The sequence below is a fragment of the Microcebus murinus genome, chromosome 3 (genome assembly GCF_040939455.1).
Source record: "Microcebus murinus isolate Inina chromosome 3, M.murinus_Inina_mat1.0, whole genome shotgun sequence".
NCBI classification, from domain to species: Eukaryota; Metazoa; Chordata; class Mammalia; order Primates; family Cheirogaleidae; genus Microcebus; species Microcebus murinus.
The window spans coordinates 56,879,031-56,896,377 of record NC_134106.1 but is presented as its reverse complement, the minus strand read 5'-3'; the positions used below and the strand labels follow the sequence as shown (position 1 = coordinate 56,896,377).

General features: G+C 46.5%; 1 protein-coding gene across 2 annotated transcripts in view; it reads right to left on the bottom strand.

Annotated features, from left to right (window-relative positions):
- Positions 1–17,347, bottom strand: part of ARHGAP25 (Rho GTPase activating protein 25) — an 84,265-nt gene that overhangs the window by 18,462 nt on the left and 48,456 nt on the right. For both annotated transcript variants that reach the window (XM_076000839.1, XM_012750135.3), the window contains exon 4: positions 12,812–12,928. In XM_076000839.1, the coding sequence (XP_075856954.1) occupies positions 12,812–12,928 (117 nt within the window). The remainder of the gene's footprint in view (positions 1–12,811; positions 12,929–17,347) is intronic.

The window sequence follows — 17,347 nt, the reverse complement described above, 5'->3', positions numbered from 1 at the left end:
TTAGTGCAATGATATGAAACAAAACATGGGAGACAAGTCACTCATAATATTTCCGGGGGTTATAAATTTGGGGCAGTCTCTGTCAGTCTTTTTCTATTGACCTACTGTTTTTACATATTTAAAATAACTGCTGGCTTTTACTGAGTACCTTTGTGCAAGGAATTGTGCCAAGCACTTTGTATACTTTTTCTCGTTTAATCTTGACAGCAGCCCCGTGAGGCAGTAGTAATGTTATGCCCACCTTAGTGTTAAAAACACTGAGCCTCAGAGATGCTGGGGAACTTGCCAAGGTCAGGCAGCTTAAGGCTTGACACAGTCAGAATCCAAGCCCAGCAGTAAACAAACTCCTGAGGATGTGCATTTAACCACAGCAGCAAGCAGGCCGCTGTGAATTCTGCTTGTGCCCAGGAGCATTAAGGCATAATATAGTACACAGTCCCCCCTTATCCGAGGGCTTGCTATACCTGATTTCAGTTACCCATGGTCAACCATGGTCTAAAAATATTACATGGAAAATTCCAGAAATAAACAATTCATAAGTTTTAAATTACATGCCATTCTGAGTAGTGTGATGAAATCTCACACCATCCCACTCTGGCCCACCTGGGACGTGAATCATCCCTTTGTCTAGTGTATCCATGCTGTATACACTGCCTGCCTGGTAGTCACTTAGTAGCTGTCTTGGTTACCAGAGCGAACAAACACCATACACAGGGTTCAGTACTACATACGGCTTCAGGCATCCACTGGGGTCTTAGAATGTATCTGCGCTTCCCCTATAAGGGGAACTGCTGTAGTCTATCCCATGGATGTCTCATAGTGTATTGAACCATTGTGGCATTTTAAATAATTTAGGTTGTTTACTATGTTCTGATCATAAACATGGCCACAGTGAACATGTCCATTCATCTAGCAGAGTTCCTGGAATGTATATAGTGCAATACATAATTTCTAATTAATTAATTAACATTTGGATGGATAAACATAGACATTTCGTTCTTTTGCACTATTTCCTTAGAACAAAATCCCATATGTAGGATTACTGGGTCAAGTCGTTTGAACAATTCTGTAACTCAATGGTATGCAAATTGCTTTCCAAAAATATTTTCCCAAATTACCCTGCCTCCAGCAAAGCAAGTGTGGACCAGCTCCACCCCAGCCCAACAGCATTGGCTCTATAGCTCCCCACCCTGGCAGTGTAACAAGACTAGTCTATAATCAGGACAATCATTGCCTACACATTCTCCCACCCAGCTCTTGCTGTCCTGGAGGTTCAAAGACTGGCCAAGGCCTCAGTCCTGTCCTGCCTGACATTCCCTCTGTCACAATCAGGGCCTTGGTGCATCCTGCACTTCAGGTCCAAGGACACTGGTCGGCAAAGTCCCTTTCTTCCCATGATTCCCTCTGTCTCTGGTTGGCTCCTTATATCCAGTTTCTTAACTCGGATTCCTTCTGTAAAGAGCCATGCCAGGCTCTTGAACCCTCTGCATCCTCCCAGCTCCCACCTATTGCCCTGGCCTAGGCTGGCCTCCTCTCTCACCTATAACTGCTGCAGTTTCCTCTCTCAACCTATGCAAACCCTCCCTGTGATTCACCTTTCTAAACTACTGTTCTCCCTGAGCACCTTTCCCCTGGTTTGCAATAGTCATCCACTTCTTCCCCAATTGCCACTGTGATGTTTTTCAAATTGCCCCTCAAAGCCCTGGGAGTTCCTCAGGGCCCCCTCCCCCATCACATCTGGTGTTGGGAGGAGATAGTTTTGAATCTAGGAGGAGCTGGGGAGGTGGGCCTCCGTACTCCCTAACCAGACCTGCTGGGCTCTTGTCTGTTTCATTGTTGCATTGCAATAAGACTGTTGGATTAAATATTTCTGTGGGTAAAGTTTGAGAACCAAGGCTGGCATTCTCCAGGTTGGCAATGGGCCTGGCACCCACCTGGCTTTCCAGCTTCACGTCTTGCCATGGCCCCAGAGGCACCTCACCCTCATGTTTCCAAAACACAGTCCTCTGCACTCTCCATGTTCTCCAACAGTCTGTCCAGTCTGTTCTCTCCTCCATCTGCTGGAACTCTGTGTGTCCCCCTTGGCCCTCTCAAATACCATCACCTCGCCATGCCGCCCTGAGCCCCAGATGGACAGACTACATGTTTGTGCACCCACATTCCTTCTCAAATATTCCAATCTCTTGCCACACTGCTGTAATGATTTGTATGCACTTGTGTCCCTGCATGATACTGGGGACAGGAGGAGGAGCTCTTTTCATCCTTGTTGCTTAGCATAATGCCGGGCACAAGTTAGGTAGTCAACTAATTAATTTGCCTTTAAGCAAGTATTTTCCATGACTGCCGGTTATGTTGGCATTTCTTTAGTTCAAACACTAGTAGGGGTCAGCTCAGTAAATGAATTCAGCTTCACCCTAACATTTGCCCTGTGCCCTGCCATGTGCCAGCAGCAGGCCCTGTGGAATGGGCTGGGTAGACAAGGGACACAGAAAACATGGTCCTTGCTTTCCATAAGCTCGCCATCAAGTTATGAAAATAAAAGGACCACACACAAAAATGTTGAGAAGCAATTAGAAAATGTCAGTAACCATATAGAGCTAGGTTTCTATTTGTCTGTAAAAGGAGCTGGGTAGGTATTTTCAACAAATTGGTAGGACACGATCGAAGTGATCTGACTGAAAACACAGACAACTTGACATTTGGAAAATCCCCTTTGAGGGGCCGCTCAAACAGAAAGGCAGATGAAACTTGGGCCCCAGGGGCCTGCTGGATCCTGGTGGGCAAAGACACCCCAGGCACATTGTGAGGATGTGCATGGGGAAGTCGCAGCTTTCAAATGTGAGCTCCACATCTGAAGGCCCGAGGCCGATCTTCCACCTTGCAGGTGATTCGGAATCGAGTTCCTTCTTATGCTGCTCTGTGTCACTAGTCCTCTTCTCATCGAGGCTACCAACTTTGTCCCACGTTCATCCTTTCCCTCCCATGTGCCACACGCCACGCTTTCCATGTCAGTCTCGCCAGGACGCTCATTTCCCTGCACTCTTTCCCTCCAACATCCCCCACGCTGCCAGTTCCCACGCCCCTCTCCATGCCTTCGCCACGCCTCTGAGAGCTGCGAGGGAACATGCATAACCACACCGTGGAAATGCGTCCTTCCAGTCTCCGCAAGAGCTTGGCTGCAAATCTTCACCACCGTCCTGAGCCCCACCATGCCTTCCCTTCCTGTCTCAGTGGGTGACCTGGGCTCCTCTTTCTCCTGATTCCTCAAATGGAGGGAGATGCATAATCCCCAACTCCACTGCCAGCCCTGCCCAGCCCATCTCTCCTCCTCTGCCTATGTCCCTGTCCTATCTCAGAGGAGGAAGGGGGCCCTGGCTTTCCTCTGGGATGACGCCTTCCTGAACTGTGGCTTCCGTCCCCTCCATCTCTCCCAGGACTTATCTTTCTCTTTGTTTCTTAAATTTTTCTCTTTCAACGGAAAGACCCCATGGGAATCTACATCTTTGCCAATTTACGAAAGAACAGTCTCCCACCTCAGTTCTCATTCAAATGACCAATATTTGCCTTTTTTTCTCTTCACTGGTGTACTCTAGAAAAATGTGCCAACTCCAAGAGAGCCGTCCACCCTTACAGCCCCCACTGCCTCACTTTTCACTCGCTCTCCAGCCTCACAACCGCCGCAATCTGGTTTCCTTAGCCTGCACCTCTCCTCTGAATCTGCCCACGAAGATTTCTGGTGCTCTAGTAATGCTCATTCCACATCCTACTTACTGTCCTCTCTGGAGGCCCTGGTGGTGCTGCTTCTTCCTCCTTAAGACTTTCTCCCTGCGCAGATCTAACCCATCTATTCTCTTTCTAGCCCATCTCCCTAAGGACACTTTTCATTCTCCTTCAGTGTGATCCATCCCCCACCTGCTCATTGCCTGGGGCTCCAACCCAGACTTCTTTTCCTATACTCCAGCCATTCTCCTTAGGAATGTTCATATGAGTCCACACATTTGGATATCACCTAGAAACTGATAACTTGTTAATCTGCATATGTGGTCAAGATCTCTCTTCTCGTTCCTCTGGTCTATTCCTATAAATCCAACATCTAATGGCAATTCTCCCTGTATCTTCTCTAATTTCACTCTCACCTCCCCCCTAAATCACTGCTCCTTCCTCCCAAGCAGTAGCATTCAGACAATCAGTCAAGCACCAGTTGCTCTCCTAGGCACTGAGAATACAAAGCCATTCACGCAAGGTACCTGCACGCAACTAGGCCAGTGAGCAAAGTTGTGAGCATGAGAATTATCCGCAACACCTTCTCTCCCTCTGAATAGATTAGGACATTCTAAACATGCTTTACATCAGCTCTCTATCCTCAGCTCTGCTGTCTATACTACTGTCATGGCTTCTTTTGCAACTCTGTTTCTTGCAAATTCCTTCCACCAGAATTCACAAAATCATTCAGAAAATGTAGACGGAGTATCTGCTGTGGGCCAGGCTCTTTGGTAGCTGGAGAGTGTGATGGAAAGAATGAAAAGTGATCTTTGCTCTTAAAAACTCTCAAGCTAATGCCCTTCCTCCTACTCCCCACCTAGAAACCCAGTGTTTCTGAATTTAGATGTCTTTGGTCACTGTCGTCTCCATGCCCAGAGAGCTCCCTGTGCTCATCTCTATTTTACCACTTTTCATGTAACTTTATGATGATTCATTGAAACATCCCTCTCTTCCACTGGACTGTGGACTCCTCAAAGGCAGACAGCCTGTCTGGCTCACCATCTATTTTCATCTCCTGGCACAGAGCCTGGCACATGATGGACCAGCTGTCACAGAGCTGTCACTACCTGCTGTCTCCCAGTCCTCCCCTCCTCTGCCCCTCCTCTCTGCTCAGCACTTCTCCAAACCTGCTCTTGTCAAGGAGATCAATGGCCTTTACATTTTAAAATCTTGGTGTTCATCTTAGCTGCTCTACCAGCAGCAAGCGACACAGCGAACCCCCTCTTTTTTGAGACACTTGCTCACATGGCTTTTGACCCACCATCCTCTCGGTTCTCCATTTATCTCATTAGCTGCTTCTCCTTGGCCTCTGATGATTCTTCCTCTTCTTACTATGCTCAAAATTTTAGGGGGTTCCCTTTTTCATATGCACATACTTTCTCATCATCTCATGGCCTTAAATATCACCCATATGATGAAGACTCTGAACTTTACATCTCCAGCTGAATCATCAGTCACAGCTGTTCACTCCAACAAGAGCTAACCAGTGCATGCTCTGGAGACATTAGGACCAACAGTGTCCCTTCTTACATGAGAGAAAGAGCATGTTTGTTTCCATTAGCATGTCTAGGTCAGGTTTTTTGCTCTTCATCTCAGATCACATATGAGGAGTCCAAAACATCCCTTTATAAGTCCAAAAACCTGATCCTGAGTTCTACTGATCTCTGACCTCTGGATCCTTATTGCCACCCCTTTGATTCTGGAGGGACATGAAAAAGCCTAGATGTGGAGAAAGAGATGAACAGAGAGATCCCAAGGGAACTAGGGATGGGGGCCAGTGAAGGAAGAAGACTGGGCTTGGAGCTAGTTGAAGAACATTCTCTATCCGAATGACAAGGGGCAAACCCAGGCTCCCCTTCTGTGCCATGCCCTTCTAGGTTGCACCCACTCCTTCAGGGAACTGGGGCTCAATGGCTCTTTCTACCCTTAGACAGCAGGATGGCGTCTAATCAACTCCATCACTCGAAACTCATCACACCTTGGGCCAGTCACCATTAAAGCATTTCCATCTTAATAGGTTTAAATTTTAATTAATTATAATTATTATATGTAATATAATTATTATAATGTGATTTAATTTAATTATAATATATAATATAATTATAACCATTAACCAATTTAATTAATGAAGTTAATTTTATGCTGAGAACTGACCTAGATGCTTTCACATGTACTATCTTGTGTAGTCCTCATGAGAACCCCACGAAGTAAATACTATTGTTCCATTTTACAGGTGAGAAAACTGAGACCATGATTGGGAATTTGTCCAAGGTCACATTTACCCCATGATTCTACATCCAGTGCTCTAATTTCTTTTGTTTAAAGTCAATGAAATCAAATTTCAGATAGCATCAAGTCTCAAGGTGAGGGACTAAGTGGAAGGGTCTGTTGGTGCTTCTTACACAGTCCTCGCATGCCGGCCCCACGTCCCCTCCTACCACGTCCACCTGTTCTTCTCCAGTCACCAGACCTAATGCTCTGGACACAGCCCCATCCTGAGCAACCACAAAAGACCTCACTTCCAGACTGGGTAACTGCCTGGCTCTGCTCACCAACTGTCCTGCACCCTTCATCCCACAGACCTCCTCCCTAGATTGGCTAGAAAACCCCAGGACACTGGATGGGTTTGGGGAAGTGAAAATGGAAGGCTCAGCTGTCAGCTCCTTGCCCTTCTTGTTCCTCCTTTGTCATCACTCAAACACTCCCGGGATCAGAACAAGAGCCCCTCCCCAGCCCACCTCCAGCCCAGCCCAGGCGCTCAGGAGAGCAGCCCTCCACCCGCCCAGCACTGGTACTTGCCTCCCAGGGGCTGCGTTCCAGGAGCGTCCCCATCCCTACGAGGGGAGGGAATAGCAGCTGCGAAAAGTGTCTTTTAGTAGAAGAATTGAAAAAATAGGGAAGAAATACCTTTCTTTTGGAGCTTGGGGCTTTTCCTCCTGAAATCCCAGCAGAGGAGCAGTGCCAGGGAAGGAAAGCCGCAGCCCAGCTCCCACCGCGGCATCCTGGGGAGACTAGGCATGGCGGGGCAGGACGCACCGCCTCCCGCGAGCCGGCCTCAGACCGTCCCTCCTCCCCAGGCCCTCTTCTCTCGCTTCCAGATCAGCACATGCTTGTAAATACTGCTCAGGTTCTGACTCCAGAACGGAAACCATGGGATCTGTCGGCACCTGCCCCGGCCCTCCCGGGCCTCCTTCCCGTGCCACGTCCCCTCCCCACTCACCTTTGCACACAGAGCTCCTGGCTTTTAAAGAGTGAACATAAAGCTGTCAGGGCTGGCAATAAAAATAAGTGCCTCCTTTTACTTAGCAGCTAATTGTCAACTGCCATTCAGAGGATAGATACCTTGGAGGTGGGTTAAAAAAAAAAAATCCCACACGCAAGCCCTTACCAGCAACTGCTCCATATATCAAAGTGTCTGGCAGGAACACAGAATTTCACTTAGTGTTTATGAAGTCAGCCCACCCTTCCTTGGAAATGCTTTCAGAGCTGCACGTGGTTCAGCCGGGGCCTTTAGAGATCATGATCTTGGAGGTGGGTTGTGGGGTAGACTGAGACCTTCTCCCCCTCCCTTTGGGAAGATTTAGCAAACAGCACCGCTACTCTACCAGAGGGACCCAGGAGAAGTGAAATGAACTCTCAGCCTCACAGGGGGACAAGCAAGAGCAGGGTTGTCAGGAAGGGCCCGGGGCAGTCTCACGCTGCCAACGTAGTGCTGGGCTCTCCATTCATTCAGAGGCAGGAATCGCAGACTCATCTTTGACTCCACACTCTCGCTCCATGTTGAATTCACTCCCACGTCCTGGCGATGTTACCTCCAAAACGCTGTGCAAAGCTGTTTACTTCTCTCCATCTCCATACTGCCAGCACCTTATCCAACCCTCCCACCCTCCTCTGTTGCCTGGGTGACAGCTTGAGTTTCTGGTCTCCTGCCTTCGCTCCGATCTGCTACCTCCAGCCCAACCCATTCTCCACACAGCAACGAGAATGATCTTCTAGATATAATCGGCTTTTATCACCTTTCTTGAAACCCTCAAATGGCTACCTATTGGTGTTAGAATGAAGACCAACATCCTCAACAAAGCTGCATCTATTGTTGCCACCCTCCTCTCGCTCTGGAGCCCATAGTTCTTTCTGTGACAGGGCCTTTGCACACGCAGTTCCCTCTAACTGAGACACCATTCCTGTTCCCCCTTCTCTGTCTAGTTAGCTTCTGCTGACCCTTCAGAATGAGGCTTCATTATTGCTAATTCAGGGAAGCCTTCCTCGACCTTGTCCAAGACATTGTTTTCCCACATGGCATGTGTCTTTCCTTCATGGCTTTCTTTGAAATTGTAGTTCTATGTCTTTCCTTGGTATTTTTGTTTAATTTCTGTGTCTTCTACTAGCCTGTGAGTTCCTTGAGAGAAGGGACTTTGTCTTTTCTCTCTCTCTCATTGTTGTGCCCCCAGTTCTAGCATGGTGTTTGCCACATGGCACATATTCAAGAAATAGTTGTGGAGTAAATGAATAAATATCTACCTGGTGTTAGGAACTGTGGGAAGGGAAGATGAGGGAATTAGTGGAAATAAGTAAAAATCATCTCTCTTAATGTCCCATTTAGCTAGTGAGAAAGAACCAGAACACATGGCATAACAATGGATCAAAGACACAACACACCCCACCTGGCTTAACTGTGCTGTGGGTTATAAAATCATGCTCTGAAGGATGCAGAGGATGTAAAAGAATGAAAGGAAGGAAAGGAACCCATGGTGTACAACAATTTAATATTTACATACTATGTGCCTTCTGTTGGCAAACACACAAAGATGCTTAAAACATAGCACCTGCCCCAGGGCCTTACAATTGGGTTGGGCAGAGCAGAACTATGCATAATTAATGCACTGCTTATGCGCCCAGCAGTGGCCCAAGCAAAACCTCTGATGGCTAGCCTTAGGAGGAAGAGGGAGAAAGCAAGTCTGGACTGAATGACAATTTGTGACTTGGATTGCCTACCTCCTGGGGATGGGACAGAGACCAGGTTTCAATGTGAGAACCCAGAGAGGGCCTGGCTCTCTTACTAAAAAGAGGGAGTGGTTAGAGAAAAGGAGCAGGAGTCAGCCTGGGAAGGAGTTGTTAGAAGTTGAGATGTGATTGTCTGTGTTCTCTTTCTTAAATCAGGAAAATGTGGACTTGCATCCAGAACTTCTGGGGAAAAGAGTTGGTCTAAACTTTCTAGACAAGCCTTTAAGATAGAATTGTGAAAAATTAGCCTGCTGAGAAGTAAAAGTCTGAAACGCTGATGTGCTGCTCTCCAAGGTGAGAGGAACATTCGGAGCCAGCTATGGGCAGGAGGAGCCGGGAGGGAGTTGGGAGTGGTATGGAGACTGTGTGGGGCCCCCTCTCTAGTCGGTGGGGGAGGGGGAAGGGCCAAAAAGGGGACTGGGAGCAAGAAAAGGTGTCAGCTCTGCAGAACTATCACCAGAGAGCCTTCCAACATTTAAAGTTGGGGTTCGTTACCTAGGGTGTATGGATGGACTACAGGTCTGAAGAATCCTGCTGTTGAAAGAAAAATTGTTTGTGTCTAGATATTTTTCTGGGGAGAGTTTCCATACCTTTTAGCATATCCTATAAGGGGTCTTTGAACCATAAAGAGCTTCACTGAGGATCAACACTGACATGCTTGGAGGGAGATAATTCTAGAGGGAATGACCCATTTATTGAATCATTTCTCAGATAAGCTGATCATCATGTAAGAAAGAGGAGAACCTGGGAAGGGAGAACATAGTATGGGACCATGCTATGGGCAAGGAGGTCATTCCTTCACCCATTCATTCAGTAAGTAGGTATTGAGCACCCTTTAGATCCTGGGGTATGGTACTGACTGAAACAGAGAAAAATAATTTCTACCAAGTATAATGTAACCTTCATTCTAGGAAGCAGAGATTAACTATTAACAAAATAAATGAGTAAAATTTTGAGCGTATTTGAAGGCAGCACATGCTAAAGAGAAAACTGAAGCAGCACAGAGGGCTGGGAAGCACTGGGCTGGGGTAAGGAAGGGTTTAAGTTCAACAGAATGATCAGGGGAAGTCTTTACTGAGGTGACGGGTTTGAGCAAAGACCTGAAGAAATCGAGGCACCGAGCCACGCAGCTGCCTGGGAAAAGAGGATCCCAGGCAGAGGGAACAGCAGGTGCGAGAGCCCTGAGGCGGGACTGTGCCTAGGGCATTTGGAGAGCCTGGTGAAGCTGGCGTGAGATGAACGTGGGAGAGGCTTCTAGAGAGTAAGGTCAGAGAGGTAATGGGGGGCAGATTGTGCACTAACAGTCATTCTAAGTCTTTTGACTTTTACTCAGCATGAGAAAGGGAGGCTATTCAAGGATGTTAGACAGAGAAGAGTCTTGATATGACGGGTGAACAGGCTCATACTGGCTGCTCTGTTGAAAACGGACTGGAAGAAGGCGGGGGGGGGGGAGCATGGGGATGAGTTTGGAGGCCAATGCTATAATTTGAATAAGATTCCATTTCAACCTGGGTGGTAGTGAAGGTAGTGAGAAGTGGGCAGGTCCTGGGAGGAAAAAAGCCATAGGAAGTTTCATAAGAAGCTAGAAAGAGGCAGCAGCAACACAGCTCAGTGACTTCACAATATTTGGGGGCCATGCCCTGCCCATCCAGTAAACCCATGTCAGAGGTGCTTTGCAAGCAGTGATGTGCCATGGAGGAGCCCTCGACCTGCCCTGTACCTGCTGGGCCCCCTTAACAGGTCATTTATTCCATCAGGACTAAAGCTCCCTGACTTACAAACAGGAAGAACAAATTTCTGATTTGCCTAAGTGGCTTTAGAAGGAACTCTGCTGTCTTAAAATGTCTTCTCATTTTGTGATCTATGATTTTGGTTTCATTTGTAACTTTAAAAACATCTGAGATGCCACATCAGAGCCAACACTGTTCTTTGAATAAATAACTGGTGTCACACTCCAATTTTTCCCTTCCCTGGACTTTCCACCACCTACAGGACCTATGCTTGACTTGCTTCTCGGGGTGGGCTGAGGGAGAAATCCCCATGTGGGTTATGACAGAGCACAGCAGTTCCCCACGAGAGGCTCAGCCACGCATCACAGGAGGTTCAGATCCTAGTGAAAGTACACAAGCAGCATTTTGAACCAGACCAGGTGCGTAATTAGGCAGCATCCACTAGCTTTGTCTATGCAGACAGCCTAAAGCACCGGACTGGGGAACGCAGAAAAGGGCAGCTCACCATCTCACGATCCAGGGCAGGAAGGAAGGTCACAGCCAAGGTGGCCCAAGCTGAAACAGTGTGTAACCAAGTTTTAACAAACATAAACCCCATCTCAGCCCACTTAGCACAGGGTTTGGGAGATGGTGAATGAAACTATGCCACTCTCTTTGGAACAGGATGCAGATGTTAAGGATGACTGCGGCAGGCACTCCTGAGTTTGCCTGTCCCCTTCAGGTCACTTCTTTTCCTGAAGCCCCTGCTGTGTGGGTCACACAACTGCCTCCTGCCCCAGGTCCTGGGTTCACAGGTGGCATCCTGACCTCAGCTGGGCCAGTTAGAGAATGTTTCTCAGGAGTGTGGGGTGGGCTGTGGAGGCTGAGCTCATTTTCTATCACGGAGGGGCAGAGGAAAGCTGGGGCAGGCATGGTGGTATTTGAAACTAGTACATACCCCAGGGGCTGCTAACTAGACAGAAACAGGCAGGCATGCAGGGAAAAGCAGACCGAGAAATGGTGTGGCCAGTGCAATGCTGATGTCCTGTGTCTTGGCCCCAGTCCCTGGTGAGGCCTGAGGCAGTTCTTGCCCTTGGTTTCTTTAGGTAGTAGCTCCTGTATCTACCCAGTAAATCTCTCTTTGTTGTTTAACATCATTGGGTTTCTATTTCTTGTATTCAAATAATCCCTGAAATGTATCAAGTAAGATTCTATTGCAATGTGAGGAAAGGTTTAAGCTATAAAAGCTATTAAATTGCATATATATTCTATGTTGTTCTGGAAAAGGTATATAGAAGAGAACACTGGCTGGAAGGAAAACATAAAAATATCTCTGGTGGTTGAAGGGATTTTGTTTCCAAATTTCCACAAAATTATTGTGGTATTCTTATAATCATTGAAAGAAGCTGTTGGGCAAATACATATTTGATATTTGAGCTATAAGAGCCTCCATAAGTGATTTCTACAGTAACAGGCGGCACAGTTCACAACTAAGTATATCTTTATACAGTTACCCTGGAGTTGACACAAGTAAGTGTGCTCCTAAAAAGTTGAAGGACAATGTTAACTTGACAACTCAGACATGTCAGTTCTTTCATATTTTTATAAAAGAAGGGAAACATACTAGATTCATATGTTTGGTAATTTCAGATTTTTTTTTTTTTTTTGGTATCAGTTTTCTGCAGTCAGGTTCCTCCTCAGGTGTGAAAACATCGCCAGGATTCCCAGGGAGCTCAAACACTTGAGTATGTGACCCAGGAGAGTGTCTAAAAAGCTGAATTCACTGCATAGCTGCAAGACTCCGGACACCACTACTGAACCTTTCCCCAGACTCGACTGCCCCTCTTCTGGATGGAAGATTTATTTTCCTGTGCTGAACAGCCTCACCTGTGCTTTCAGCATAGCTCTTGCCAACAGTCCCCTCAGGTCCCGTAGATCTAGTGACCGGGCAGACCCACGGTGCTGTGTGAGTCAGTGCTGGGGGGATCCGGGCTCAGCTGGTCCAACCCGTTCACTTTACAGATGAGAGCACTTTGGCCAGAGAGAAGGAAGGACTGCGTTGGGGTATCATACACATTTGCTGATCAGTGCAAAGGACTTGCCTTCCCTCTAGTTAATCTAGGGTTGACTCTTTGAGATGACCCGGGGAGGGAAGCTGGAAGCTCTGAACCCACTTTTCCTCCACATTCGACAGAGGACTTGGCCATGATCATGCAGAGTTTGTCCTCTGGTTGTCTCCCTTACGCACTGTTCAAGGCAGTGTCACATCTGGAGCTACTTCCTCCTCACCCCTGAGATGTCACAGACACCTGCCCAGGACAGCCTGCAGGGGTCCTTACCTCCAGAGGGTGTGCCAGCAACTCTCCTGAGGAATTTCACCCACTCCTCCATCTCCGTCTGGGAGCTGGCCATGAGGACGTAGGAGTCCTGTCCCATGCGATTCTGGTCCCACGAGGCTGGAGGAAGAAGTTGCACTTATGAAGGTTTTCGAGTGGCAAATGGTCCAGAGCAAGAGGAAGGGAAGGGAAGCCAAACCTGAGTTGAGTCCCTAGTTCATTGAAGCACTACCCATCACACAATGTAAAAGCCTTATCTAGTTATCCTCAGTGGAGCTGGACATCCATGCAATTTCCTGTAATTTCTGGCCAGTCCATGAAAGCCCTGGCCATTCAGGAACATCCCGAGAGCTGGGTATTTCCAGAAGTAAAATGGGAAGTAAAAAGTGCACAGGACAGAACTACAAGATCCCCTAGAAATTACAATATCCTTTTGAAGTAGAATAGAAAGTTAGTATTTTCATTTTACAGATAATAGAACTGAAGCCTAGAGATGCAAAAGTACCTGCCCACTGTTATCCAGTGAGTTACTGCCAAATGCAGGGCAAGGCCACTTATTTCCTTACTCCCAAGAGAGATTTCACTAGCCCATATTGCTTCCAAATTTGACCTTGGGCAAAATTTCTCTGGAATACCTTCTCATGATGCCTACACTCCAGTCAGTCTACTATGTTGTCAAAACATGCTTTCTTAGTTTTCCCTGTTTCCTGGAAGATGCTCTTGTTCTCTCATGAGCAACCCGCTGGGAAACACCCAGCTCTCAGGATGTCCCTGAATGGCCAGAGCTTCCATGGACTGATTTTTCTGGTTAGGAGAGCTGATGACCTGGTGACAAGATGGATTCAGAAGCAGTTTGCCTCAAGGGGTGACAGAAGGTGGTATTAATATAGGTGCAAGAGACCAGAACCAAAGGGGATATGAAAGTCTGTTGTCCTTCAAAAAAGTAAACATCTGAGCCTAATTGTGGTGCTAGGATAGGCTTTCTCTGGGGAAATTGCCTGATACTGATACCAAGCCCATGGATAAAAACTCTGCCCTTGAGTACATATTTTCTTTCTCTGACTTAAACACAGCCTGTTCAACATGTGTTACCAATTAGGCTATTTCCCTAGTCAGAAATGGACCTCCCTTCTTTTCTTAATCTGCCTAAGGAACTCATACCCATTCTTTAAAACCTGGTTCAAATAAATAGTATCTCCTTTAGGAACCTTTTCTTAACATCTCCTTCCGCTACTCCAAGTTGAATGGGGAGTCTCTATTCTATAATCCCTTATATCCTGTCTTTACCTCTATCACAGCAGTAGTTAAATTATCTTAAACATCAGTTTCCTTATTATTACAATTGAGATAATTACTTAATATGGCCAAAACAGAAGACCTAATCCTCTTCCCTAAAAACAAAACAAAACAAACAAAAAAACTTGCTACATGAACAGATCTTAGCAAATACTAGTAAATTTTTCTTTCCCATTGTTTAGGCCAAAACCTTGGAGTTGACCTTGATGTCTCTCTCCCACATTCAATCCAGCAAATGAAGTGTCCCTACCTTCATAATGTGATCAGAAATAGCTTATTTCTCAGCCCCTTCTCGTTGCCATCTCTGACTAGCTTTCTTGCGAGAGCCTCCTCACTGGTCTCCCTGCCCCGCCCGTAACCCTACTACTTACTTTTTATTCTCAACTCCAAAGACTTTTAAAACATGAGTCACATCATGTCACTCCTCTGCTCAAAACCTTCCATGCCTTCCCATCCTTCCAGCATAAAAGCTAAACTTCTTACAACTGCCTACAAGTGCTGACAATCTTCGCTCGCCTGACCAAATCCCCTACTCTTGTGCCCACATCACTCCACTCCAACCACACTGGCCTCCTTGACATATAAAATAGGCTCTGGGGCTTTGCACTGGCTGTTCCCCTTCCTGGGACACTCTTCCTCCAGATGTGCACTTAGCTCACTCTGTCAGCGCCTTCAGCTCTTTGCCCGAAGGTCACCTTGTCAATGACACATACTCTGCTGGCTCTGTTTAAAATGACAAATCAACCATCTCAGCCAGCACTTTTTGTTTCTTTGCTTTAATTTTTTCCCAGGTACTTATCCCGTAAGAAAAACTACGTGATTTATTATTTATTTGGTTTGTTGCCAGTCTCCCTGCACCTCCCCCCAACTAGGTTGTAAGCCACATGCGATCCCCCGTCCTACAATAGTACCTGGCTCAGAACAGGTGCTCAATAAATTTGTTGTATACATGAGTGACAACAGCTCCTAAAGTGGTATGAGAATTAAATGAGATCACATATGCAATGGAAAGAACAACCCCCCCATCCCTGGTGACTCCCTGGGGTAGGAGGAGAACAGATAGTTATTCTGCTAGAGATCAGGAGGGAGAGGGAAGCTTGTCCTAAATTGTTGCCTGTCCTAAACGAAAAGAAAAACCTAGCATAACTACAATTAAAGGTTTCCATGTGGACTTTATACAACTAAAACCGGTGATCGCAGAGAGAGGACCCTGACTAGGAAGCCCATTTCTTGCACTAGCAGTGGCCCCTGGGAATCATCTTGCACAAGGGAGTGACAAAAGGGGAACTAACAGTTCTCTACATTATCACAGAGAGGGTGTCTCACTTTAGGCTCAGCAGAGCCTTGGAAGATGATGGTACCTTTAGGAAAATGGTTTCTTACCTTACTATTGCTTTAGATTTGCCCTTAGGAGACGAGAGAAAGAGAGAGAGAGAGAGAGAGAGAGAGAGAGAGAGAGAGAGAGAGAGAGAGAGAGAGAGAGAGAGAGAGAGAAAGAGAAGGAGACAAGAGAGAGAGGGAAAGAGAGAGAGAGAATTGTTCAAGAATTCCCCCTGCAGCTCAGGAGACTGCTGCAAGCATTAGTGATAGCAAGAGGACACATCTTCCTCCTACCCTGGCACAGCAATGTAGGAGGGTTGTGTACTTCTGGTGAAAGCCCACAGTGATTTTTCAGCTGCAGCTCTCAGGAGCGTTATACTAGATTGAAAATCTAGCATTTAGGACACGTGTTGCCACTGATGGTTGTGTCCCATAAATGGCCCTAGGAAAGGGATCGTAAGACTGGAAGAACCATTATGGGAAAGGAGTAGGATTTTCCTAGAGGGAAGAGATTGAAGAAGCAGGCTCCTCCTCTTTTATCTTACCTTCAGATAAAAAGCAAAGGATAAAAAAGATTTAAAAAGTCCTTATGAGGGGACCACCTGGGAACTAAAACAATTTTATTTCTTTGTTTTTATAAATAGTCATAGCCAGGTTTAGGATTTTTTTTTCTGCATTATAATTCTCTCTAGTTATCCCCAAGATATCTGACACTTACATGGCACTTGCTATATAGTAAGTACTGGACCAAATGTTTCATATATAGATTTCTTTGTTTAACCTTCACTATTATCATCATTGTCCCCACTTTACAAAGAAACAGAGGCAGGGAGAAATTAAGTAACCTGTTACACAAACAATAAGTGGCAGGGTTAGGATATGGACCAAAGCAGGCTGGTTGTAGACTGAGCACTTCTAACCTCTATGCTATGCTGCCTTCTCCATCAACTTTTTTTTTTTTTTTGAGACAGAGTCTCACTCTGTTGCTGGGGCTAGAGTGCAGTGGCATCAACCTAGCTCACAGCAACCTCTAACTCCTGGGCTCAAGCAATCCTTCTGCCTCGGCCTCCCAAGTAGCTGGGACTACGGGCACGCGCCACCATGCCTGGCTAATTTTTTCTATATATTTTTAGTTGTACAGCTAATTTCTTTCTATTTTTAGTAGAGACAGGGTCTTACTCTTGCTCAGGTTGGTGTTAAACTCCTGATCTCAAGCAATTCTCCCACCTCGGCTTCCCGGAGTGTTAGGATTATAGGCCTGAGCCACCATGCCTGGCCCCATCAACTTTCTTATGCACAGACAGCTTGTGTGAATGGGAGGGAATTAAGGGGATGGGCACTCAGGGGAGTTGTGGCCTCCCGTGCTGTGGCCAATAAGGCAGCAGCACCAAGGCTGCACAGCTAAATCAGCAGGCCTGAGTTCTTGGCCTAATCTTGGCAAGGTTAGGGCTAGGGTAGGAGCAAGAGGCAGGGAGCCTGGGAGAAGTGCAGATTCAGGAGCATGAGCTGAACTTCCCTTGCTCCAAATGCACTGGAGGGAGGGAACTCTTGATTGGGAATACATGCCCTTCAGTGTGCCACTCTCATGTGCGATGATGACATGCAGCACCTGACACCTGCTGAGTGCTCGGGAAGTTGGAGCTCTCACTTCTCATTATGTCACATTGAACCATATGAGATGGCTGACTTTTCACCATTTCTGACACACTCAAATGGCAATTTCATATGGTTCCATTTATATTTTAATGGTTAATTTTAAGGTCCTACCCAATTACCTTCTAGACGGAGCTTATTTTAGTGAGTAGAGAAGATGTACTTTTTTAAAATCAGTGGTCCAGCGCCTAGTGCATTATTACCTCGGTCCAAGCACGTGCTTATGAAATGCTTACAGAGTTCAATTGAATGCACATCCACTTAGCTCAT